This window comes from Cupressus sempervirens, chromosome 3 (assembly GCF_028749045.1).
Source record: "Cupressus sempervirens isolate cs-2001-9-10 chromosome 3, ASM2874904v1, whole genome shotgun sequence".
NCBI lineage: Eukaryota > Viridiplantae > Streptophyta > Pinopsida > Cupressales > Cupressaceae > Cupressus > Cupressus sempervirens.
In genome coordinates, this window is record NC_143120.1 from 789,953,481 (window position 1) to 789,981,326 (window position 27,846).

At 35.2% G+C, this 27,846-nt stretch overlaps 1 protein-coding gene across 1 annotated transcript in view; it reads left to right on the forward strand.

Moving 5' to 3' along the window:
* The window catches only part of LOC149569164 (vacuolar protein sorting-associated protein, putative (DUF1162)), a 304,062-nt gene that overhangs the window by 165,242 nt on the left and 110,974 nt on the right, over positions 1 to 27,846 (forward strand). The window contains exons 23-25 of the mRNA XM_089821926.1: positions 13,802 to 14,169; positions 14,320 to 15,956; positions 16,140 to 17,350. Coding sequence (XP_089678052.1) covers positions 13,802 to 14,169; positions 14,320 to 15,956; positions 16,140 to 17,350 — 3,216 coding nt within the window. The remainder of the gene's footprint in view (positions 1 to 13,801; positions 14,170 to 14,319; positions 15,957 to 16,139; positions 17,351 to 27,846) is intronic.

A 27,846-nucleotide genomic window follows, 5' to 3' on the forward strand; every position in this document is an offset into this window, starting at 1 on the left:
ACATGCATATATAGTTGAACAAGTATTTTATGATGAAAATAAAAATCTAATTTTAGAGTTTTTATGGTTGCATATATACTTGTAGGAAACATTTCTATACACTGCTTTTGCTTGATATTTATGCAACAATTAGTCAGAACCTGCATCGTCACAAGGAATCTTCAATTTATCCCATGTCATTTGAAAAGACATCAAATTATGATCTATAACAAATTTAAAGAATTGCCATTTGCTGGTTAACAGATTGTTCTTCTCAAATACTTTCTTACTTTGGCTCTTTGTGCCCGAATGACAGAAAACAAATGTTCCCAACAGTTGGGAAGTTGTGTATGCTGCTGAAACTTCCCTCTGAATTTTAAAAGGTACAGCTCCCTTCTAATGAAAGATGTGCGATGAATATGTTTGTATTTCCTAACTAACATGGGTATGGTCTTAACCTGAGAGCAGAAGAGACAATAACCAAGTCTCCCATATTCATAAAAGACTCAAGCATAAATTTGTTTTTACCTGATTTCACCCCACTCACAACTGTGAACGTGCTGGATTTTTTCTTTTCACTTTTTCTTACTTCTGTATGCAACTAGCAACACCTCTATATGAACACCTCACACACAATGACAAATCTATCTTTAAAAAAACAAATGAGCAATGAAAGTAAATGTAATAGAACCACAGTGATTCTCAGATTACTTATTGATTACCAAAATTTAGAAAGCTTCTACTCTACTGAAATCTAACAACCATCCAGTCCTGTTAACATTTTATTTATCACATTAAAGATGAAATAACAAAAATAGATGAACAAATCCTGACAAGATTCTCAAGACTCACTTAGTTGTCTCATCAATAGGGGGAGAACGCACACCAAAATTTGCCGATCCCTTCCATTAATTTTCAAAATAGTACATATAGGTCCTTTGTCTTCTGGCCGTTACAAACATTACAGTTCTTTAAGAGAAACAAAGCGTATAGAAAGAAGAGAGACACTTGTGACTTTACAATAGAGAAAGGATTACAAGGGAGATTAAGAAGCCGAAGCATCAACATTCCCGCCATCAGTTTTCTTGGCGGTTTCTTGATTTTTCTTATAGCTTTTCATGGCCTAACTGAAAGGTTATGCACGAGAGGGATTTGCACATTGTCGGAGTGGATCATCCAGTACTCATTACCATCCGCTAGCTTATTGACATTATCAGACCTTGATGGCATCTTTTCTGCGGCTTTTGCTAGCATCCCATCATGAAGTTTTGAGGTTTGAAATTTTGAATGGCTCACTGACTCGTCAATGAAGTCCTGGAAAGAAGTCTTCATGTGGTCAATGTCATTGACATCCTTGTTTTTGCTCACATGCGACTCAGTGTGCAAATCTTTGAGATACTTGAAGAGAGTTTCTCGCTCTTCCTTTGCCGACTCATATACTTTCCTCAAATGCTTCTGAGCCTTGTCTATGCTCTCTCTTTTAAATTCAAGTGAATGTAGCCGAGCAGCAAAGGCTCATTGCCGGTCTTCAAGACTTTGATTTTGATAGCATTGTTGACCTTCAAATCTATAATTTTCTATAGCAACACAATGATTTCCTTGTACTGACCAATATCCTTTAATGCCTCGAGGTTGGAGAACATAGTCTTTCCCACTTCAAAGTTTCCATATAGAGGTTACCAAGTTTTCCACTATGGGTAGACATCTGATGTTCATATCTTCAACCCAACTTTGCCCAAAATGCTTTTCCTCTTGTAATTTGGCTAGCGAGGCTTTATTTTCTTTTGTTGATGGGTCGAAAGGCTTGGAGGTAGAAGACTCCCCTAGCATGAGGGCTAGTGGTGTGAACAATTGTTTGATATATTTAGACAACTCCTGGTTAGATGCTTTCAGACATGCCTTCAACACTTTTAACTCTTCTAGCTCCTCCTCCACCTGCAGGTTCATCAATTTCCACATTACTATGGTGGTGTCATGCCTTGGAGGGCCTATGTCATATGTCTTAATATTGAAGTCAGCTAGAGAAAGCTCTGCTATGTTTCTCTCACCTTGAGCTTGAGCAATCTCCATTACCACATTCCCTGTAGTGGTATCTCTCGCTAATGCAGCCAAAATACGAGCTTTCTTGGCCTTTTGAGCTGGTGGTTGTGTCTTCAGCACTTGGGTGAGTAGGTACTTGGGAGGAATGAGCCCTCCGCCCTCATTTTCTTCTCCAGTGTTCTCCAATCATGACTCCGTGGTCAAAACATTGAGAGAGGACTGTAGAGAGTCTGCATCGAAGAGGTTCCTCACCATAGGAGGAGTATTCTTTTTCTTAGAGGAAAAGGGGAAAATGATTGTTTTAGAGGAAGTCGGAGCAGTAGGAATACTACCTTGATCTTCTTGGTCTTGTGGTGTCTCTTGCGGTTGTGGGCCTCTATTAAGCCCATTATAGGGCTGGTTACCATTAGGTCTGTCTAGATTGATCACTTCCACATTTGCCTCTTTTCCTTTCTCTACTTCTTGTGCTGTTTCTTTATCCTTCTCTGTATCCTCCTCTACATCCTTATCCTTATCCTATTAATTTTGTAACTTCGATCTCATACTGATCTGATTGTGCAGATCGTACAATTCTAATGAAGCATGAAGTTCCTTTATAGGGATTGGCCTCCTATTTTATCTAACCTAATCGGTGTCTAATTGTGGAAGATATTATAATGTGTTTATGCATGGTGTTAGTAGCTTTACTAACTAATATATTTCCTTTAAGAACGCTGTTCTTGGACAAGATATTTATTAGGTTATATTGGCCGACTTGGGAGGAGACATGTCCTTTCTAAGGACATGCCTCTTGAGTGCAATATATAGATGAGGTAAGGATGAGGTTAGAGGACACACAAGCTACAATTAAGTCTGCTCCTCTATATTGCTGCCTTGTACGATTTATTGCAGAGATAAGAATATTTCAAAATAGTAATTATACTATTGATTAAACTTCATAAATAGGTCTGTAGATTGAAGACCATCTTCGGCACTATGAAGGTATTATCGGAGTCTGATTTATAGCAGAATTTGCAGAAACTTTACATGGTATTAGAGCTTTGGTAGTCGAACCTAGGCTCTGCAAATTGACAATCAGACTTTATATATCTAGCAACATCCTTCTATCTTCAATGGCAAGCGCAATCAAACACGAGGACAGGTTTGATGGGAAAGAACGTTTCGTTGCTTGGAAATTCAGAATTATGATGATTCTTGAAGACAATGATGTGAAACAGTTTGTTGATTCAGCATCTAAGCAACCTAATGTTGGACCTAATAAAACTATCTTGAGTAAAGGAAATAGGAAAGGCATGCAAATCATATTAGATTGAGTGAAAAATGAAATAGTACCTATGCTAATGAAACATCAAACAACATTTAATATGATGAATGCATTATTAAATGCATATGAGGTTAACAATGCAACTAGAACCCTTGCACTAAAAAGACAACTAAATCATTTATAGATAAAGAAGGGAGAATCTATGAATTCTTACTTCCTAAGTGTGGCTAGTCTAAGAGACGAACTTGCAAGTATAGGGACCATAATTGAGGACAAGGAACTAACACTTATGACTATAGAAACATTATCACAAGGTGTAGGTGCTGGAGACAATCTTTTTGACTTCAATAGACTTGAAGGAGATTGCCTTCAAGAAGAATCTAGGAAGCTAGAGACAATCTTTCTGACTTCAATAGACTTAAAGGAGATTGCCTTCAAGAAGAATCTAGGAAACTTAAGAGAGGGGGAAAATTGAAAATCAAAGATGAAGAACTTCATGTTCTCAACACAAATTCCTATAAAGGTAAGAAGAAGCACTTCAAGAAGAAGAAGGGTAATCAAAGAAATGACAAACCTAAGAAACATGTATCGAAAATAAAATGCTTCAAATGTGAAAAATTTGGACACTATAGATCTTCCAAATTTTTTATATTAGCCTCTAACAATGCACATGTATATAAAACTTACAAAACTGAGAAGGCAAAAGGCTTTTATCAACTATTTTGTCACTCAATCTTTTGTGATGGTCACTGTGTTGGCAATTAATTTTTCACGGCATGGTTCTAAGCAATGCACAAATTTGTAACATGAATGAACTAGAGTTTTGAGTGCTGAGGTAAGGTGTTGCATAGGATTCTATATAAAATTTTGAAATGTCCAAGATGTGTGATACCGCATGTAATTGAAATGTTGCACAAAAGCTAGGCAAAACTATTTTCAAAGCTACGCGATATGATCCTTGATGCTAAATGGGTGGCACATGAGGCAAGGAGCTGCATGTAAGGTTGGGTTTGTGAAGGGCCATGGAGCTCTAAGAAAGTATTTTGGCTTGTACATTAGTGCATAGATCATTGACCCATTCTTAAAAACAAATATCTTGATTACACAAGTTTAGTAGGGACTTCTGTAGTCTGGTTAGGTGTTTGCATGCCATGTTTAGAGTCTGGAATCACGTCAAATTCCAGACAACTCTTGCTGCTCGTTGACATGGTGATGCTTTGAGGATTGGTATTCTACATGCATAGGCAACAATTTGTGCAGAAGACAGCTCCTCCTTATCTGGGCCTCACACATGAAAATCCCTTTATCCCCAAGGTGTTGAGCTATTGTCACTGATGCCCGTTCAATGAGATTGATGAAAATAGATATCATTGATGTAAATTAGAAATGGAAATTATGAAGAGTTCAAGCCCATGGATACATTGAGCATATACATACACTTCAGTATAAAGCTGCACTACAACAACTAGAAAAATAATGGAAATAAGAACAAAGGACTGTGACAATAACAGAATGAATCAATTAGAACAAATTTGAAAACTATAATGGTATATAACAGTCAAATTTGGCTCATCACCATATATGCTGCAAATATTATGAATTTACTTCGCACCAGCAGAGATACTGGTACGATAAGCATGTTGATGGCAATGTTTTGGAGACTTTATAAATCATGATGACAGAGACAGGATAAATATGTATGTGCCAGGACAAAGAAGAGAATTATTATAAATAAAGCCAGAATAGAGAAAGATTATGAACCTCTGCGAAGTATCACTACATATGGAGCGGTAATAAACAAGGTGGTTCAAAGAGATTTTCATGAAGACAAAATTCAATGTCTCCAATGTACAACAAAATCATAAGGATTATAAATGACGCAACAACATGAGGATAACATCTCAGCAACAACGAGTTATGATTTCAGGTGCCAATCAACATCTTACATTCAGCGGTTTGTAATCTAAGTTTGATTAACATTTAAATTATCAATAGTGAAATGGAAATGATTTGTTAAAGTTTATCTTCACCAATCAATAGAGAGGTCATCATACATCGTGCCTATCCTTGTCAGCATTGAGGAGCAATATGCTGTTGGAGTGATCAGTCAAGAAGTGACCATTTTAGAAGGCAGCGATCTTAATAAAAGAAATCATAAACAAGTGATGCGATATTCGTATGAGTAAGAAAAATATTAAGATATGATGGAGATGAGAAATATGGTCAATACTTAGTTATAAGGGAAGATGAAATTAAAAGGTATGAAGATTATATAAACTGATAGAATAACCATTAGTTACGAAAAATCATCAACTGTAAAAAGACACATCTATTCATATATGAAGAGTTATAACTTTCTAGATGCAAGATATGAAAGGAAGATATATAAATAAAGAATTCAGTTTTGAAGATAAATGTGTGGAAGAAGTGAGAGAATATAGAGCAGATCGGTGCAGTAGACTAAATGAGAACTATTTAAGGGGGAAGAAATATGAAAAAGTGCTGAATATATATATATATATATATATATATATATATATATATATATATATGAAAAGCATGAGGTAAGAGGGTAAAGTTTACAGATTTAAAGAAAAGAATATAACAGGCTAAAAGAAGTATGCACAAGCAGTGTTGTTTGGAGAGGGCTAAAAATTTATTTATCTTCAATTGAGTAAGCAACAATATTAAGGCGGAGAATCGGTTTGTGTGCAATGGGTTGGTGCTCACAAAGACAAGTAGTGGGAATTGGTGCTTCTTGTAGGTTGGTACCTACAAAGTGTGGAGTTGGAGCTTCCATTGAGTCGGTGCTTATAAAAATAGAGGTTATAGCCTCTAGTAGGTTGGTGCCTATAAAGCATTGTAAAAGAACAAGTTTATATAAAAAAACAATTATTTGTTGTGGTTTTCTCGTGCACTGGGTTTCCATGTACTCATTGTGTTATTGTGTTCATATGTATAATTGTTTATTTTAATATTTGAAGATATTGTGTGGATAAAAAGTTTAAAAAGGTAAAAGTGTTATTATACTGATTCACCTTATAAACGTGCACCCTTCACAAGGCCTATGAAGTGAAGTTTGAGTCAAGAATATGAGCTAAGTTTTTGTAAATTACATTAATTATACTTTGGAACTATTGTCGGTGAATTCTATATTGTAGGCGACGGGTAGAATTATATTCGAAAGTGTGTGTGATGGTTGAGTCACCCCTTCGGGAAAGTATATGTACACCATCCGGAAGGGACTTTGGATCATCATTACAATCATCATAATCATATTGTAAGCATTGAAGTACATATTGCATATATGAATAAAGTATCTGTTCTGTGTTATATCTTACTGTACGACATGCGATAACCTTGTATGATAAACATTTGGCACCGTTGTTGGGGATCGAACTCGGGTCACCTGTCGTTGCCAATCAACCTCTTTTAATCTCGCAAATTCTTGTGGCATGTCTGCATAAAGGAGACCCTTTGTTAATTTCCTTCCCCTCCTACTGGACAACAAGGCCCATAAAGTGAAGTCACTTAAGAATATGATAATTTTTTTGTTGTTGATAAATTACTATAATTATACTTCCTAAACTACCCCCACGTCTTGCAATTTGTGAAACCCTGCGGTATGTCTCTATAAAGGAGATCCTTTATTAATTTTGAACTATTGGTTTCATTTTCCACCCACCAAACTTTGACTGCTGGCAATCTATAAGAAATCACGTAAGCATACAAGTACAAAATAAATATTAAAACAAAGAGTTAAACTGTTTCTTTGTAAAAATAAAAATAAAAATAAAATAGAAATAAATCATCACAAACTTGAAACAATTTATCAAAATCTAAAACTTTGTTAAAAGACCAGAAAATAGGGTCAAAAGCTTACCTTAGACGCTTATATATTCTTTGGGGAAGGTATATGGCACTCCACAAGTGATCTCCTTTGGAAAACTACACGTCCTTTGAAATGCCAAAATGGAGATAAAATGAGTAGAGAGCAAATGAGCAAATGAAATGATATGTTTTAGGTTGAGTGGTTTCATAAAAGGGTCATTTTATGGTTTTAGCAAAAAGGAAACAAAAAAACACACCATTTTTTTTCTCTTTCGGATGCATCTAGGCATGCATCCAGGTTTGTGGATTTGCTTGGCATAGTTGAAAAACGCAAACTCAACAATAAGTTGACTTGTACAAAATTTTAAAAATCTCGAGACTCACCAAAAACTCGACACAAGAATTGGCACTTTATTAAACTTTTGAAAATATATAATTTCTTAAAAAGTTCTTTAAAAACATACATATACACCAACTTTGTAGAACATATACCTATTTGAGATTTCCATCGTATAAAAATCAAAGTTTTGAATTAAATATAGTAGTAAGAATTAAGCAAATTAGCATAAGTCATAGACCAAAAAGACTGCAATATTTGATTAAAATTGAGTTCAATGCATATTGAAGTCCAACTCCACAAAACAAATACAATCTTTGAATACATATAAGTTCATGTTTCAGTATCAAGACTCTTGATTTCACGGTTTGATACATTTAAAGAAATATCATAATTTTATTTTAAATACAAAATTAATAGGAAACATGAGCTAATAAAAATTAAAGAATTAATTAATAATTAAAAAATTAAAATAACTTAAATTAAACTAAATACCTTAAATGAATCAAATCTAATAATGTAAATAGAAATTATGTAATAGTAAAATATTGATAGAAAAACATTAACTAACTTGTAGTTGCATATTGAATTTCTAGTTACAACTACTTTGCATAATAATTCTTCCTATGTCAATGCATTTGCATTGGTCCGAATAGGGTCAGACGAGGCTTCACAAAGTTGGCCTTGAAAAGTTGGCGATCGAAACCCAACTGGTATCTGTGTATTGCATGGAGAGTTGCAAAGAAGATGCCATTTGAATCTACCATTTGCCTTTACAAATTTGAGGACAACAAAAAGACCAAATTATTGCCTAGATTATGAACCACTGATTTCCTAAGATAATATTGTGTGTTTTTGTGACTCTTTTTGCAAAAACTATGCGATGGTTTTTATGATGGATACAATTTCATATGGGCCTAAATCATTTTCCCTAGTGGCTCATGATATATTGCTGTATTCACTTTATTTTCAACTATGGCAGTTGGTGAACATTCAGCCGCATTGCTGAAAGGAATTATGTCAAACAGTTTGCATTCAACTTCTTATTTCTCCGTTTAATGTTTTAAACCCCTTATAACTCCGGAAATCAAACTTTTATTGTTTGTTGTGTTTCGTGCATGGAATTGGTATCATACAACATAAACAAGAAAGAAACTACAATGATATGCAAAGTGGAAATGAACTGCTGCTAATAAAATGTTATTTTCAGAATTCATAAAACCAAATACATAGCAGATTTATCAACTCACTAATTACTTCAGCAGTATTGACATAATACTCCAGCCCATGCTTACGAACTTGCTGCTACAATACTTTGTCCTTCAATCAGTCCACTACCTTCATAATACCATTCCCTCCAAGCGGCATAAGCGTCGGACAAGTAGTGAGGAAGATATGAGCAAAATACCAAATTTGCCTGTAGCCGGAAATGCAACTAAACTGCCTGATAATGAAGCTAATAACAAAGAATTCCAAAGGCCAAACCCCAAGGGAATGACGTCTAGAATGTTACAAGAGAGGATAGACGTCCTCAAATGCCAAGAACGGAGCTGCAACTCACACACCAATTTCTTCTCATATTCAACCTGCCTAATGAAGCCACAAATGCTTCCTTTTATTCTATTTCCAAGGGTCCGCTCAACTCATATGGACAATGTGGGATAAAAGATGTGTAATATATAAAACATATATTAAAATACCCCTTATGTCTCCCTTGGGTACACATCACCATAAAATAAATATTAAAGTAACACTTTAATATTTTACAATTAAATTAGATGTTACTTTAATAAAACTTCAGGCATAAAAATATATTAGCAATCGGACTCCGAATAATGCGAGTGATAGCTCATAGGAAAGCTCTCACCGAGGAGTATCGAATCCAATCACCAAAATTGACCTGCACTGTGTCCTGCCGACTTACTAAAAATAGTAAGTATGCCTGAAACTGAGTAAATCAACTTCGTTTTGGCCCAAACTGGAAATGACTAGGCCAAAACATTCCAGGATCCCATTAAACCCTTCGTTAGCCCTCGGGACCATGTAGAACAAGGCTAACGCACACACACTTGGTCAACTGCTAAAATGGGGACATTACACATATAGAGAGATATCATCTCAATATGATATTCTTGGAATGACATATTTAAAGATATTAAAATATATGCATCAACTTAGATGTTATCTTTTGATATCATCCGAAGTATGAATTAACAAGAAATATCATACTTATATTCTCTTGGTATGTGCATTGACATCATGTTCATGATGCCTACCAAAAGATTATGTTATATCCTAGAAGGATATGAGTTAACTGATTTCCGACATACTCTGGGACAATAATTGAATGTAGTCTATTTGATAACAAGTAATCAAAATGTCATGATCTCCATCGTGATAAGTATCATGATCTCCAACACTTCGGGACAACTTAATGTAGTCTATCGTGATACTTCTGTTATCATGATATCTGACACTCTAGGACAACAATTTAATGCAGTGACTTATGATAATAAGCAATCAAAATGTCATGATCTCCATCATGACAAGTATCATGATCGCCGACACTTTGGGACAGCAACTTAATGTAGTCTATCATGCTACGTTCGTTATCATGATATCCAACACTCTGGGACAGCAACTTAATGTAGTCAATCATGATAATAGGTCAAACCATTGTTAAGATTATCACCTTGCAATAGTGCCCTCACAAATACATCAATGAAAGATCTTTACCTTTCATGACATAACCCACATATGCAAAATAGTAATTCCTATGATATCCACCACGAATGAAGTTAGAGGATGGATCCACCAAAGCTACTCCTAGTGGGTGGAAGAAGAGCTTTCACCGCAAGCTTCTATCTGACGAAGAATGTATTACAGGGAATTTCACCTCGAACTTCTCCCTCTCAATCTGTTGATTTTTTCCTTTCAAGGTTGCTTCTGATTGGAATGTCAGACCCCCTTTGAATCTAATATCAACCTTCTGACCTCCTTGTACAAGGTTGTCTCTAATGAAGTGTCAGACTCCCTTTTTATATAGGATACTCATTATCTCAATCGTCAAGGATATTTGCTTCAAGAGCCTCACTTTATCTAGCCTGATCATCAGATGGCCATTGAATCCTAGATCCAACTTCTTTGGAGGTATTGTCACAAGATTGATTTTTGCACGATATGCCTAATGTACCATTCTTCTTTTCCTGTAGGGTCATCTTCAGATACAAAGGAAAAGATCAAGGTAAATAGCTCATATAATACATATAGAAATACAAATAAGAGAGAGACTATAATGAGTAGATAAATGGAATACTTAAGAGTAATAAATACTTATTTGTACATCAACATCCTTGATACTAATTGCTCCAATGAAGGTCCATATGCATCAAATTAGAAAATGCATCCAATGGGAATGAAACATTGGTTAAGGTAAGTATTCACTCCCCCACAATGTAAAACTCCCACATACTTCATTTTATAGATCAATCAATTCGAACCATCAAATGGTCTAATTCAATAGCTTTGAAAAGAACATCACTTCCACTTCTAGATGAATATCCATTATTATATTCCCATCCAATCCTCTCGGGATGGTCCTTGTGTTCTTGCTTTGGTTCTATACCCATGTTTTGAGTAATAACAAGAAGAATACCATACAACATATTATTCTTCCCTAATGACTTTGAAAATTGAAGTTTCCTTCTCAAACTTCTTGAATCTTCTCTCACCATAATCCATATCCCTGCCCTTTGACAATTCTTCTTTGTGCTCTTTACACTCTATAATACCAATCTTTAGTTCAAAGGTACTTATTTCACCACTTATAATAATTATATATGTTTCTTTAGTAGGATCATTAACTTGTCCTTAATTAGCTTCTCCCATTTCCAACCAGTATCTAATGCGATAATTTCTTGTGTTTCCTTCCTATCTATTCTGTGATGTCCATATTATTTCTCTTTTCTCCTGATAACATATAATCGACACATGTGTGTTCACTCAGGCATTTCAGATTATGATATTTGAGACACGTTTTATAATAACCTTGAGAAGATAACTTAGTATTCAACCCAGTTCTCTAATTTACGAGGAGGATTGTTTCATTTTACACATATATTTCCAGTATGATATATTAATAGATACAATAGTATTATCTTTGCCCCAATATCTCAAGTATCAATTCATATTACTGTGATTTGCACTCTACATGAATCACCATTCCATGTCCTCGTATTAGTTGAGCTTTGTGATGTCCCCGTACTTATTCCTTGATAGTTGAAGACATTATTCTGAAATTTTAATCTTGATCATATCTATTATCGGCCTTGTATTTCTCTTATAGCAATAAAGTGTTGTATTAAACCTCATCCATGTAACTTGCAAGGATGGTGCTTTCTCAAATTCGTACTTTACATATGTGTAATTGAGTTATGCCCATTGCAATAATCCACCGCATTGAATGCCTTTTAGATTATAATTTCTATCATAGCAATCTGCAAGTTGAACTGAATGCAAGTCTTGATTTTGATATGAAAGTTGCTCTGTTCTGAGAATTTCAGGATCATATAACATATACAATTCAATCTTTCCCTTCAATTATTTCTTATCGTTTCCATGATTTCTGGCAGCAGTCTCTTCCTGAAGAGTGGACCTTCCTTAGCAGTTACGAGAATTTTCTCCAACTACCGTTACCTATGTGCTGGGACGCAAATTTGTTGTTACAATTGTGAAACAACAGACTTGATTCCTCTAACGATGGTTGGTTCCTATTGCTTCTTTGCAAATAAATCCCATCATTCTCTATTATGCCGAACTGTAATACATGCATTTTGGCAGTTATAAGCTTTCGCAGAGGAAATAAGAAACGTATGCGTTTATTTAGGGACAACAGTTTATTAAACTTCCCTTCCAAAATTGCCATGTAAAAAGAGATCAGATAATAATTGACAACATTTACTCGGGCCGTTTTTAGAAATTAGCATTATATACATTAAATTTTAGTGCTAACTAAAGATATCCAAATATGCTTTGGGCACATGCCAATATTAATTCCACCTGGAAAAGTCCTCTACAAATTGATAGAAATAATCAACACGAGTTAATGATTTTAATTAGCTACAAGGTGGAATTATGGTGATGTTACAAAACTTCTTGTCAGAGCATTTGCTACTTCTTGCATTTTGTTGAGACGTGCAAAAATATACTCTCAACAATAAGAACACAAATTTCTTAGAATGATTGCAGCAAGATCCATGGGTATGCTAACATTTGATTTTTCACACTAGTTTTCTCATCAAACTAGCCTGATGTGAAGTGATGAGGTTATAATACTTTTATTTACAGCTATTCTGTGTAATTATGATGAGGCTACAAAACTTTTGTTTACAGTATTCTTGGCTCTTGCATGCTGTTGAGATATGCAAAATATATTCTCAACATTGAGAGTCAAATGTGTCCCACATGTGCGTTAAGTGGTTGGAGTGATATCCACGGATACTATCACATTTGATCTTTCACATGTAAACTCTTCTCATGAAACAAGCCTGATTGAAACAAAGACATCCTCCATACGTGCAAGACCTATGAACAGAAACCAATGATGGAATCCATGCTTAGGTTGCTGAAGATATAGTGTTACATACATAACTATTGTTTAAGATGTTTTTTATTTGTATTTGTTTCTCAAAAGACCAAGATCTATCTGTCGTATATAGTTAAAAATGGTTTTCAATTCGATGCTTCATAAGGTCACCATTTCTTTTTTCAGTGTCACCATTCCTGGTCAACTTGAGGAATCCATTAAAAATGACTGCTGCTGGTTTTTGATTCATAACGCCCATTTATGCCTGGTTTTCTGAATGGACAGGAGGATTCCTAATTACAGACTTGGTTAGAGATTTTTGGATTGTACATTTATTTTTACAAAGGGTAAATTTTCTATGAGTTTACGTAGCAATGATTACTCTTGCGTCTCTGCTTGAAAATTGTGATCCAATCCCAGTGGATCCTTCCAATCAGTTAGCAGCATGGTGAAACATTGTATGGATTTCTTCTTTGCTGATATGGAACATGAATTGCACACAAATCTGTCCATTTCAATCACTTATCTTTAACTGCCAGCTCATAAAACTGAAATTATTGTTATCTTAGTCACTTTTATAGTATCTACAAAAGTTTGTGATCCCTGCAACTTGAGTACTCAAAGTCCAGTTTTTTATCCTTTTCTTTTTAAGCCCCAAGTAAATGTGGCAATTTTGTTCGCTTTGTTACATTCTATATCACTTTTTATTGGGTCTTACTATTGGCACGGATAAATTTGTAAGTTTTTCATGTAATTGATGTACCAGGTGCATGGAGATTTGTCATCAACACATATCATTCTTTCTTATACTATATTGAAAGCTCTAAGGGACATGACTATCAATTTCTCATTCAAGCATGTCGACTCTAAAAGTGAACACACGGAGAAGTTTCCTGAAATGAAAATTAATCAACGCGATCGGCAAAAACCTGAAATCATTGACAGCATGTGTAATAGTCAGTCACATATTCCCTTGAAGAGTCAAATGGCTGCCTCGGAGATGAACAAAACTGTGCGGCTTCAATCGATTTTTCAGTTCACATCAGCATTGATTGAATTATCCTTTGATGATGGTGGTCAGAATCACCAGGAAAATCTCACATTGCGTGCTCAGATTGAAAACTTAACTATTGAGTATGTATAACAATTATTGTAGAGGAGGACAATCATCATTTTATATTTTTGCAGGCTAAATTTTGGCTGTTCATTTTGTGTAGTCTATATGAGGTTGCTGTAAATTTTAAATCATTATTCATGATTGCATAAATTTCCTTTCTGTTGCAGATCAGCCCAAGGAGCATTAGGGCGTGACTTCAGGATTGTTTTAGAGACAATAAATATAGACGGTCTTAATTTGGCAGGGAATCCAATATTAAGTGTGCTGCATATGAAGAAAATTACACCACCCAGGTCAACTAATTTACGAACAGATGAAGATTTTGATTTAAATTTATTAAATGCTTTTGGCGACAAAAAAGTAAAAGTTGGATCAGGGGGAAAATGCTTTTGCTTACATTACTTTAAAAAGTGGCAAAAAGATTCCCTGGAGCCTCCAATGAAAATCCACTTAAATGATTTAGAATATGAGTTCCATCCAAAGGTGTTTGGAAGATTACGCAGGTTTTTCTCACTCATTTCTAAAGAGCTTTCATCATTTGTCATCAACACTGTGGAAAAAATTCCTATGCAGGAGGTGAGGAAGAAAGAGAGAACTTGGCAACTGCTGGGATCAAAAACTGAAAACCCAAATTCGGATATGTCTAGTATCAGGCTTGAGAAACTTTCAGATACTTCCGACCATTTGCTTGAACATTTTCCTTTTGTTTCCTTTCAGCATGCTGGAATTTCTGAAGGTGCAGTCAAAGCAGGCCGGGCTGATTCATCGAGTCACATTGAAAATACATCAATGTTTTGTAAATCTGGAAAGTCAGAATATACATCTGCGTGCATGGCTTCATCACGGATGAAGAGAACAGTGAACTCAGAAACTACAGATGTGATGGGTATATGTGCTGATTTTGATGAAACTGATTATTGTGGTAAATATGACTTTCAAATTGAACTTGAAGTGAATAGCAGCGATATTCATTTTTGTGACTCTTCCTGTATTGTGGCCACTGCCCAGATATGCAGATCCAAGACTTTGATGTTCCTTTCAGAGGAAACTGGCTCCTTTGATCTGATGGGCTGTTTTGAGGATATTAAATTCTCATCTTCTTGGGCACCTTCTTGTTATGGTGGCATCCTGTGGGGACCCTTAATTCACAGGCCATCCCCTATTCTGAACATTCGATTAAATAACAATGTGCCAGTCACAGGATATTCCAAGCTTGAATTGAGTGTAAGCATTCAACATGTACGCTGTGTATTACCCAGTGCAATTTTAGCTATGATAATTGGGTACTTTACTTCTGACTGGGAAGTAAAATTGGAAAGTAAAACAAATTTACTGGAAAGAAAAGAAGATTTGGAACCTGAAAGTACAGAGATGCATTTTCTGTACAAAGTGGAAGTTGTGGATTCAGTCATCATTCTGCCAGGCGAAACAACTTATAATGAGTTGCTTGAAATTGTTTTGCCCCATTTATCCTTTTCATATCTTCCCAATGGTATTAATCCAACTACGAGTGGAAATATGCACAATGACTCTGCTTCTGCACCATATTTTGATGCCTCAAGATGGGATTCTATTGATATTACTGGCAGCCAATTGTCACTCTCATTTTGTTCAATGAACAGTGGCAAACCAGAAATGCAGAGGATTGATGAATGCCATGTGAATTTTGACTTTCCGTTGATCGAAGGACTTGAGGCCACATTGTCCATTAGAATTCCGTGCACAGTGCAAGGATCATTTGCACCTACAGATGCACCAACAGCCATTGTGTTTAATGCTCAAAATTTTGAGGCAAATGCTCCAGGTAGTACTCATTCTCTAATTAATTTTAGTATTTGCTAATCTCAATATAGTTTTATATGCTACATATTTCTGTTTGTTAATTTAATGCAACAGTGTTAGAGATTCACACTATAAGAAATGAGGAAGTTGAATACATTTTATTTGCTTAACAGGCTCCTCATTTTGTCTGTGTTATATTTTTCAGAGGAATCTTTTCTCAGGGCACTGCAAGCTGTAAACGATGTAGCCTTGGAACTCTCATTTGTAGGCACAAAGTCTCGCTTGTTTGCGACAAATGTGGCTGAGTTCATGGAATCAATATCAGTGTTTAAGAAATCTAATGCAGTTGCCTCAGAAGTTTCTAAGGCAACTTCCATAGACATAAAATGTTCCATTACAAAATTTTCACTTAAGCTGCAAAGATCCAGTAAAAATTATCCTGCTGATTCAGAGCTGATTGGAAAAGTAGATGCAGAGACCATTAAAGTGTCATGCTTCTTGAGAAACGATTGTTTTGATAATTTGTCTATGGATATGTTCAGCTTATGTTTAGTATCAGGCATCAATTCTTTAGCGCTTCTGCAATGTGTTTCAACAGATTCCTCTCATCCGTGTATTTGTATAGATATATGCACGTTGCATATTGGGCGATATGGTGGCTCCGTTTCTGTACCTTACACCAATATATGGGTACACTTAAATGCTTGGAATGAAATTGCTTTGTACATATCTACATGCATAAATTCACAGGGAAGAATCAGACAAGATGCTCCTCCAGAAAATTTAGATGTAGGTTTCTCTGATGCAGGGATCTTCAAGGATGTGGAAATTTTAGATCCTAACACAATCATATATTCTGGGGCTCTTCGCTTGAAGTCAGAAACTCTAAATATATCTTTCCATATTCCAGATTTTTCCTGTGAGGATGATGTTGCAGTTTCTGCCAGAAATGGTGGTGACATGCGTCATGAAGACTCCTCTTTAAGATTGGATGTCATTGAATCAAATTATGTTGAACCTGAAAGACAATTCTATAGATTTATCTTGATCTCTCTCTCTGTAATATTTGATGAACTGATTGTTACTGACTGGGATTGGACATTCAAGGCCAGAGTTGTACAGATAGAAGGAAAAACAGAGACTTTCCAGAAGAGTTCAGCTTACCATATACCATTTTGTCACATTAGTGATATTGGATTAAAGGGGAAAATATCTAAAAAAGATCAAGAGCCTCTGGAAGTAGTTGTTGATATCCAAGCTGATAAGATAGATATCTGGTCTTCTTATCCTATTCTTTGCTTTTGGCATAACTTCAAATTTGGGAACTCTACAACAGTGTCTTCTACATCTTTAGATTTCAAACTGGATGTATGTATTGGTGTTCAGAAGGCTGCATTTCTGTTAAGTGATGGGAGGGTAAGTAGTGCAAAATAGATTCATTGAATGACTTTGTTGATGACTTTTGATATTTAATTACATTGTCAACAAGATAAAAAGTTTAATACTGTCAAAAGTCAGAACAATATCTTGGAAAGTTGGAAACTTACACAGATTTAACTAATTCATATTTAGCTCATATAATGAATATTCTGTCAAGTAAGTACTCAAAACAAGGTTTGGATTTAGTTATTGAAATATAAAATTATTTACCTAGGCAATACGCTGCATACTTCAAAATACTTTCTAGGATTTTTCTCAATCAATGTGGATCTTCCCTATTTTTTCTTCCTTTGCGTGTTTGTTACATAAATGTCTTGATAACAACTAAAAGGATGTGACTGTAGACCTTGATTTGAACATTATTTAGTTATCTTTTAGGTATGTTATTTAGCTCAACAATCACTTTAAGACTTAAGTTACTATAAAACAACCTGTACATTTTAGATTTTTGTTTTTTACTTCAACTCTGAGAAATTGAGTTGAATATCCAGGCTTTTTCACCTTAGAAATATGGCAGGTTGAAAAGCAATCCAGTATCGCTTGATGAAGAAGATAATGAAGAATGGGAAAGGGTTTCACAAGATTGCAAAGGAGTTATCATACATTATGGAGCAGAATTGCCAGTTTTATGCAGTCTTTACCATTTGAGCATATGTAATAGTGTAAAAGCATGGACGACATTGGGGAGTGTCACATGTCAAAACATACAATGGTCAAAGCATGGTTGATTATGATATTTGTGCAGAAGTTCCATGCAGAGGCTGATGGAGGTAGAAGTGAGGGGCTGCCCCATAGAACTGAAATTTGATCACTTATTTAATTTTTTAAAGATTGGTATGCAGAATATATTCAACAATGAGATAGGCTCTACCGAAACTAAAAACAAAACAGCCTCAGAAGGGACTATTCCTATTATGCATGAGAACCAAGAAATATTTAGCACATCACATGGAAAACAATTGAAGGAAATTAAAGATTATTGCATATTTGGTTTAAGTAGAAGAATAATAAGTGATGACTATTTGATAATGGTAATTCATAAAGCCCTTATTCTATGCAAGGCATCTGAAGCTAAGAGAAGTTACAAAAGTATAGCTTGTCTGGAAGTTTGTGGTATGCAGAGATAGTAAAATAGCTAAAGGGAGGAAGAAAATAAAATGGTTTATTGAAACATAGTAAGGTCCAAACCAAGGTTACCAGGAGACTGGGGTACTTGGAGACCTTGGAGATTGGTACTGGTACTGGTACGGCTAATTTTCAAAAATAGGAGATGGGGGTACTTGGAGACGTTAATTGTTGTTTAATAAAGAAATAATTATACATCATTGACAAGTCTTTCTAGAGGCAATTAAGCAAATTGATTGGAAAACTATAGTGGCTATCATTATAATTACTAACATATATGATATAAGTAATAACAAATTTTTAAGGGTTGATGATAGAGGATAAGATTTAGGAGTTTTATGACGCCTTATGCTCAACATTTTTGGTGGGAGACATCAATTGTTGGTTGGGGGACTTTGGAGATGGCAACCAAAACCTCGTGCATCCAAACTTTTTTGGGGACGTCTCTGGTACCTAGAGACGTGTCTCCGGTACTGGGAGTCTTGGAGATGGGTCTCCAAGTGTAGGAGATGGGTCTCTTGGTAACCATGGTCCAAATAAAAATAGTAGATGCAAACAAAGAGGGAATAACTAAGCTCTATTGGAAAGCATAGTCCTAGAGGCATTTGAAGGGAATTGCAGCAAACTAATAAATTTGTAGAGAATAACATTATAGGTTCTCAAATTCTTGAACATGCAAAATTCCTTTATGAATTAATTCACTAGGCCCAGGAACTATAAAGAATGCTATGCTCTCCTTGGGAAGTCGAGGCCCCCACCTCTTAATGTATATGTAGTTGAGTTGGAGTAGATAGTGGGGGCCCCTATCTATCTCTATTCAATGGGCTATGGGCCTGCATGTGCCAACTATCTATAGTTTAGTTCTTGTCATGAGGAAGTCAAGCCATCTCGACAAGAGCTGAACGTGCATATCAAGATGGACATCTACTGGCAATATATTCTCACTACTTGGGCTAGCCCCCTTAGGAGGCTTTAATTGAGGATGACATTCAAGGTGGAGCACATTCTTGAGTTGCAAGATGGGATCATTGCTTACTCCTCGTACCCATCTCATGGGTGGGTGGTCTCATGCGCATTGTATCTCTCTTGGTTTATTTAAAGCAGGCTTACATAGGCTTTGTATTTAGTTTGACCACCATTTCCCTGGGGCGGATAGGATCTGCCAGATTGATGACCTGGGGGAGGCTGAGACGGAGACTCACTTTAGTTTTCGCTACCCCATTTACTATGAGAGCAAAGGGAGATTCTATTGCTTATTTAGGGAGACTTAGTCTCTCCTAGCCTTGTTCAAATATACGGACCACAGGTGCTTTGTACTCCATCTTCAAGAGACATAGAGGCTCCAAGACCTCACTTTGCAACATTTGTTCTCATGGAGATTGCACTCCGATCAGTTCATCACTTCATTCTTTATAGTAGCTCTCCCCACATTGGGTACCAAGTAGGCACTGGGTCCTCCTTTTGGGGGTACTAGGGATGTGAGACCCCACAAATCCTTCACTCAACAATGACCTTCTTCTAGCGCTTCCAGGGGTTCTTGAAGATGGTGTGGAAATTCTTGTCCTAGGGCTTATTTGACAGTTCTAGATAATTTCTTGGTTGCTTGGTGAACTAGCTGAGTTGTTTCTTTAGTGGTTTTCTTTTTTGCTCTAGTTCTTTGTATTCTGCTCTATCCTTTTCCCAAATAGCTTTGGTGTTCCTATTGTATGCTATGTTATTGCTTTGTTTCAAGCTGTCCCTCAGACCTGCTTGTTGATCTTTTGTTGGATATTAATAAATTTATTTTATCTTATGTTATCGTAACCAAGATAAAGACATCCCACCCATAATTAATACAGTAGCCAAACTCTTCCCTACAAGGGAATATTAAGGGATTGAGAAGCTAGTACTAGGTAAATTGCATGACTATAATGGTTGACAATCCTAATGCCTGGACTGTGGTTTGGGAGCTAATGACACATCAAAAGAATATTCACTGGGGTAATTAATAATGTTTTTCTAGGAAATTAGATAGTTAATGACATCATTTCTCATCTATAAAGTGAAGTTGTCAACAACCCATCAACTATCGTACCATAATGATCAATACTCTTTTTAGAAAATATTTCGGGAATATGTAGAGCTTAAAATTTGCAATTGGGCACAATTGGAGGAGAGAGGGTAAAAGGCAAGCATGTTTTTGGCAAAAAAATTGAGAGTTTATAAGTGCATTGTTCTTGGGCACATGATTGTAAATGTATGGGACAAATAAGGGGAGAAGATTTCTTTTCTTTGTTAATTTTAGAAAAGCATTTAATGTTGCAGCTAGAAGCAAACTTTGTAGTAAAATAGAAGAGTTGGGGAGTACAAGGCAACAATTTGTAGGCTCTATGATAAGGTTAGAACTGAAATTAGAATAGGAAACAATTATTAGAATATTATGGAGCAATATTAGTTTCAAGCAAGGGTATTCACCGTCTTCCACTTTTTTGGACTATAGCCTATATGTATAGACAAGCTAGAGGACTTGATAACCAAATATAGAGGCGTGGGAGTTTACTTATCCTATGATGTAATAAAGTTCTATATGTAGAAAATCTTTAACTTATTGGAAAAGATTTAAAAAACTATTTATACCCTAAGGAAATACTTTAACTATAGAATTTCTTTTTCAAGACGTAATGATGCAAGTGAACAAAAAATAAAGGCTATGATTTGTTATGGTCTTCACCATTTGAAGCAAAAGAAGATTTTTTTTATATATTTGAAGTTTTTTGCAAGTGGTGGATGAGTGTATATTGGTCTTGTGATTTGCTAGTTGCCCAGTTGAAAGGTTTGCAAGGGAAAAATGTAAAGTTTCTGCAAATTCTAAGTAACCAGATCTGAGATAATACCTTTCTGTATGGTTGGTGTTCTGATCTTCCTTCTATCTGACCTTGAAATGAGATGTCAATATTAATTGTTATTCTGAAATATATTTGTCTCAGTGAGTATTCGATTTGTGGCAGAGTTGCTTAAAGGAGCAGACTTGATATTCTATTGTGTGCTCTTTAACTACAACCACACCTTACTCATATAACATAACCAAAGGGCATGCCCCTTAAAGGGACATGACCCTATCTAGGTTGGCCTACAATGCTCTCTCATAATTGATGCCTAGAAGGAGATATAGTTTAACAAACAAAACTAAATTTAGTTAAGGTTAATGCTAACATATCACAATAAATTGCTGATCATGCATTGTCGAGGTGCAATATGTTAATAAGCCTTCAGACGGTATTACATGAAAGATGAAGTCTATGCGATCTGCACGGTCAGACCAATATGATGATCGTAGTTATAGTTTTAACACTTCATCTTAACTTGATAATCATACTGAGAGATAACGTATCTAGCATCATCAATTACAATGAATAAGTATAGAATGATACTCTATATCTATCTGAATCTTCTTAGCATGTGGTATCATTGAACACATGACACTATGTCATATTACTATATCTGTGATATGACATATCACTGATACTAGTGATAATAGTATTGCAATGAATACAATATATAGGATAACATCGAAAGAATAATTAAATTCTTCATTTATCCAAGTTTTGACTAATAGGCACTGACATTCCTATATCACAGCATGATCCTGAGTTAAGATCTACCAGAACACAAGATAAACTCCGGAGAATAATAAAATTCTTCCTTTGTCCAAATTGAGACTCAGGCATAGCAATGTCTACATCACAATGTGATCTTGAACTCATCTAGATCTAATAGTAGATCTCTACTGTTTAGCACATTATCTAAGAGATTGTCATCTCTCTTTATGTTTTTCATACAAGTGTTCATTATCTCAGAGATTGTCACCTTTAAAATAATGAATACAAATGGTGGAGCCCATAACAGTCAATAACTTGACGATAAAATTATTTTATTAATAATTTAAAGAATACAAATGAATTACAATTCAACCATACCGAGTCTTTTTCTGAAGTGATCTATCTTCACTCGAGAGAGAGTTTTGATAAGGATATATGCGGTCTGATCTGCAGTGCAAATGTATTCTAATTTTACAGTATTCTTTTCTACTATATCTCATAGATAATGTTAAGGAATTTCGATATGTTTGGATTTGTCATGAAAAATTGGATTCACAAAAAGCTTGATTGAACTTTGATTATCACAATGAATAATTGCAGGATTCATGGCTTGACCAAATTATCCACAAGTAACAACTCTGCCAAACTGCTTCCTGAGAGGCCATCGCCACTGCAATGTATTCGGCTTTTGTGGAACTTTGTGTGCTATTGAAGACTGCTTTTTGCATATCCATGGTATCATTGTTGACCCTAAACTGAAAAAAAATCTTGAAGTGCTTTTCCTGTCATTAACACTTCTAGCCCAATCCAACTCTGTGTATTGATGTAGGTCAAATTCAACTTTCTCATACTTGAGCCCAAGGTTAAGAGTGCCTTGTAAGTATCTCATGATGTGTTTGACTACAACTAGGTGAATCTCCTTTGGCTCACACATAAATTGACTTAATGCATTAACAACATAGCAAATATCAGGTCTTCTATTTACCAAGTCATAAGGTACCCAATCATCTGTTTGTAAAGAGTAGAATCTATGGAAGGTGATTCTTTTGTTGCTTCCTTAAGTTTATGTAAGTTCGTCTCCATGGGAGAAGACATAGGTCCGCAGTTCCACATTCCAAATTTCTTCAAGATGTTTAATGTATACTTTCCTTGATTGAGTATGATGTTGTCAGAATTCTGCCATACTTCCAGTCCTAGGAAGTAATGAAAGAGTCCTAAATCTTTCATCTTAAATTCTCTGATTAGATCTTTCTTGCATTGATCTATGAGATGATCATCACCTGTTATTAGTAAATCATCAACATACAGTATCAAAATTACTATATCATCTTTATCCCTTCTATAATATAGATTTGGATTAGCTTCATTCTTGGAGAATCCTAAGCCGGTAAGATACTTATCATTTCTTTCATACCATGCCCTTTGAGCCTTGTTAAGCCCATAGAGAGCTTTCTTGAGCTTGCAAACAAAATTTTTAGGATTATGAGTTTCAAATGCTTCAGGTTGCTCCAAATATACCTCTTTTGTAATCTTTCCATTCAGAAATGTTGTTTTTTACATCCATCTGATGTACTTTCCATCCCTTTGATGTTGCAATAGCTAGGACTTCTCTTACAGATGTGTATTTGGCAATAGGAGCAAAGGTATCTTCATATTCAATCCCTTCTTTTTTAGAGAATCCCCTAGCCACGAATCTGGCTTTATAATTTTTAGTGCTACCATAAGTAGCATGCTTGATTTTAAATATCCACTTGGAAGAAACAACAGATTTTCCTTCAAATGTTGGAACAATTTCCCAAACATCATTCTTCATAATGGATTGTTATTCTTCTGTCATGTTATCCTTCCAAGCTATATGTTTAATAGCATCTGAAACATTGGTTGGTTCTTATTTAGACAAATCATTTATGTTTGTTGCATAACTAGAAAATCTTTTGGGTCATTTACTTTCTCTGAATGTTCCAGATGGTGCAGCGAAGTCTTGTGCTTCCAATATTGTCTTATTGACCCAAAGTGGTCTTTTCTTAGAATTTTGGGTTTCTTCAAGATTGAGGTTTTGAATTTCATCTTCAATTTCTTCAATGTCCTCCCTCTGATACTCAGATTCAGTATTTTCTATAGAGTATTTTCTTGAATTTCATCTTCAATTTCTTCAATGTCTTTTCCTCTTGTAGGGTTCTAACTTAGTTCTCTTTTCTTTTGGAACATGTATATATAGTGGAGTTCAAAAAACCCTAAGATTACTTATATTAGGTTTAACGGTAGTAAAGACTTCTTTAGGAGTTTTATATCTCAGGTGGGAGTGAGGACTTCCGTTTTGAATATAGACAATAGTACAAGAGGCTTTTGCCCAATGATAATATTCTAGATTTTGATCAAATATCATAGCTCTTGCAACTTCTATAATTGTCCTATTCTTCCTTTCTGCTACCCCGTTTTGTTGTGGGTTATAAGGAATGGTATAATTCCTCTTTATTCCTATTTCTTTACAAAACTCTTTAAACAAATCTAAGGTATATTCCCCTCCATTATCAGTCCAAAGGTTTCTTCATAATCAATCCCTTTTTTTGAGAGAATCACCTGGTCACAAATTTGGCTTTATATTTTCCAACGCTACTGTCGGCAACATGCTTGATTTTAAATATCCACTTGGAAGAAACAACAGATTTTCCTTCAGGTCTTGGAACAATTTCCCAAACATTATTCTTCATAATGGATTGGTATTCTTCTGTCATGGTATCCTTCCAAGCTGTATTTTTAATAGCATCTGAAACATTGGTTGGTTCTGATTTAGACAAATTATTCATGTTTGCTGCATAACTAGAAAATCTTTTGGGTCGTTTGCCTGAATGTTCCAGACGGTGCAGCGAAGTCTTGTGCTTCCTCTACTATCTTAATGGCCCAAAGTGGTCTTTTCTTAGAATTTTCAGTTTCTTCAAGATTGAGGTTTTGAATTTCATCTTCAATTTCTTCAATGTTCTCCCTCTAAGACTCATATTCAGTGTTTTCTTCAGAACTAGGTAAGAGAGAGGGTTCTTCATAACTTAGAGCTCATTTGAATGCTAAATCTTCTTCAAATGTTACATCCCTACTAAGTTCAATATTTTTCTGACTATGTATGAGAATCCTATATACTTTAGATGTTTCACTATACCCAACAAAAATACCTTTCCTCCTGGAGAGTTCTAACTTAGTTCTCTTTTCTTTTCGAACATGTATATATACTGGACACGCAAAAACCCTAAGATGAATTATATTAGGTTTAACCTTAATGAAGAGTTTGTCAGGAGTTTTATCTCTAAGGTAGGAGTGAGGACTTTTGTTTTGAATATAGACAGCAGTACAAGAGGCTTTTGCCCAAAGATAATATTCTAAATTTTGATCAAATATTATGCATAGTTCTTGCAGCTTCTATAATTGTCCTATTCTTCCTTTCTACTACCCTGTTTTGTTGTGGGTTAGAAGGAACAATATACTCCTTGATTCCTGTTTCTTTAAAAAACTCTTTAAACAAATCTGAGGTATATTGCCCTCCATCATCAGTCCTAAGAGTTTTAATTTTATGTCTTGATAAGTTTTCAGTTAAGGTTATAAATTCTTTAGATCTATTAAGGATTTCTTTTGATTCTTTACATTTTAAGAAGTAAATCCAAGTTTATCTAGAGAAGTCATCTATAAAATGTATATAGTACCAGAATCCTTCAAGAGAAGGAACAAACATAAGTTCACATATTTCTGAGCGAATTAATTCCAAACATTGTTAGTTTTTCTAGTGCTATCATGAAATGGACTTTTGATGTTCTTACCCAGAGTGCATCCTTTGCACATGCTTGAATGATCTTTATTTAGTTTAGGTAAACCTGTAACGATCTTCTCCATAGTTGATAAGGTTTTGTAATTTAGATGTCCTAACCTTCTATGCCATATTTCGTTTATATCAACAGCTTCATGAATTAAGGCTTGAATGGGTCGACTAGGTTCTGAATTTAATTCATACAAGTACCCCTTTCGTTGACCAATCAATTCTGCTTTCTTCAATGAAGAGTTCTTAGCCCAGGTCATTACTTTACTGTCCATGAATGCAACATTATCTCTGTCGTCTTCAAGTGCTGTAACCGAGATTAGATTTCTTTTTATTCTTGGTACATATAGTACTGTTTTGAGATGTAGAGAACTACCCGACTTTAGTTTCAAGGTGCAACTCCCAATTCCTTTCACTGAATGAGCGGAATTATCACCGATGGTAACTTCGCCATCGACTTCTTCAAATATAGGGTCTAGTGCTTCTTCTTTTTATCCTGTAATATGTTAGGATGATCCACTATCAATCACCCATGCCTTGCTTGATACTTCATTTGGTAGTGCTGAACACAATACACAATTCTCAGGATCATAGTTATCTTCTTTAGTAATGTTTGTACTATTTACTTGTTGTTTAGAATTCTCAGGGCAATTAGATTTGTAGTGTCCAAATTTTTCGCATTTTACTTTGGATAGATCTTTCTTAGGTTTGTCATTCCTTTGATTACCCTTCTTGAAATGCTTTTTCTTACCTTTATAGGAATTTGAGTTGAGAATATGAAGCTCTTTGTCTTCAGTTTTCAACTTTCCCTCTTTCTCACGTTTTATGGATTCTTCCTGAAGACAATCTCTCTTAAGTCTATTGAAGTCAGGATGATTGTCTCGAGCACTTACTCTTTGTGCAAAAGTTCTAGTAATCCATCTATAGCCATCAGTGTTAGTTCCATGTCATTAATTATGGTTCCTATACTTTCATGTTCATCTCTTAGACTAACAACCCTTAGTAAGTAAGAATTCATCGATTCTCCCTTCTTTATCTCTATATGATTTAGTTGCCTTTTTAGTGCGAGGACTCTAGTTGCATTATTGGCCTCATATGCATTTAATAATGCTTTCATTATATCAAATGTTGTTTGATGTTTCATTAGCATGGGTACTATTTCATTTTTCACTCCATTTAATATGATTTGTATGGCTTTCCTATTTCCTTTACTCCAGATAGTTTTATTAGGTTCAACAACAGGTTGTTTGGATGCTGAATCAGCAAACTTCTTTACATCATTTTCTTCAAGAATCATCATAATTTTGAATTTCTAAGCATTTAAGTGTTCTTTCCCATCAAACCTCTCCCCAGGTCTGATTGTGTACACCATTGAAGATAGGAGAATGATGCTAGATATACTAAGTTTGATTGTTTAATTTGCAGAGCCTAGGTTCGACTATGAGAGCTCTGATACCTTGTAAAGTTTTTGCAAATTCTAAGTAACCAGATTTGAGATAATACCTTTCTATATGGTTGCTTTCTGATCTTCCTTCTACCTGACCTTGAAATGAGATGTCAATACTAATTGTCATTCTGAAATATATTTGTCTCAGCAAGTATTCGATTTGTGGCAGAGTTGCTTAAATGAGCAGAGTTGATATTCTATTGCGTGCTCTTTAACTACAACCACACCTTACTCATAGACCATAACCATAGGGCATGCCCCTTAAAGAGAAATGACCCTATCTAGGTCGACCCATAATGCTCTCTCATAATCGACGCCTAGAAGGAGATATAGTTTAACAAACAAACATAACTAAATTTAGTTAAGGTTAATGCTAACATATACTCATCACAATAAATCGCCAATCATGCCTAGTCAAGGTGCAATGTGTTAAAAAGCCTTCAGACGGTATTACATGAAAGATGAAGTCTATGCAATCTGCATAGTCAGACCAGTATGATGATCGTAGTTATAGTTTTAA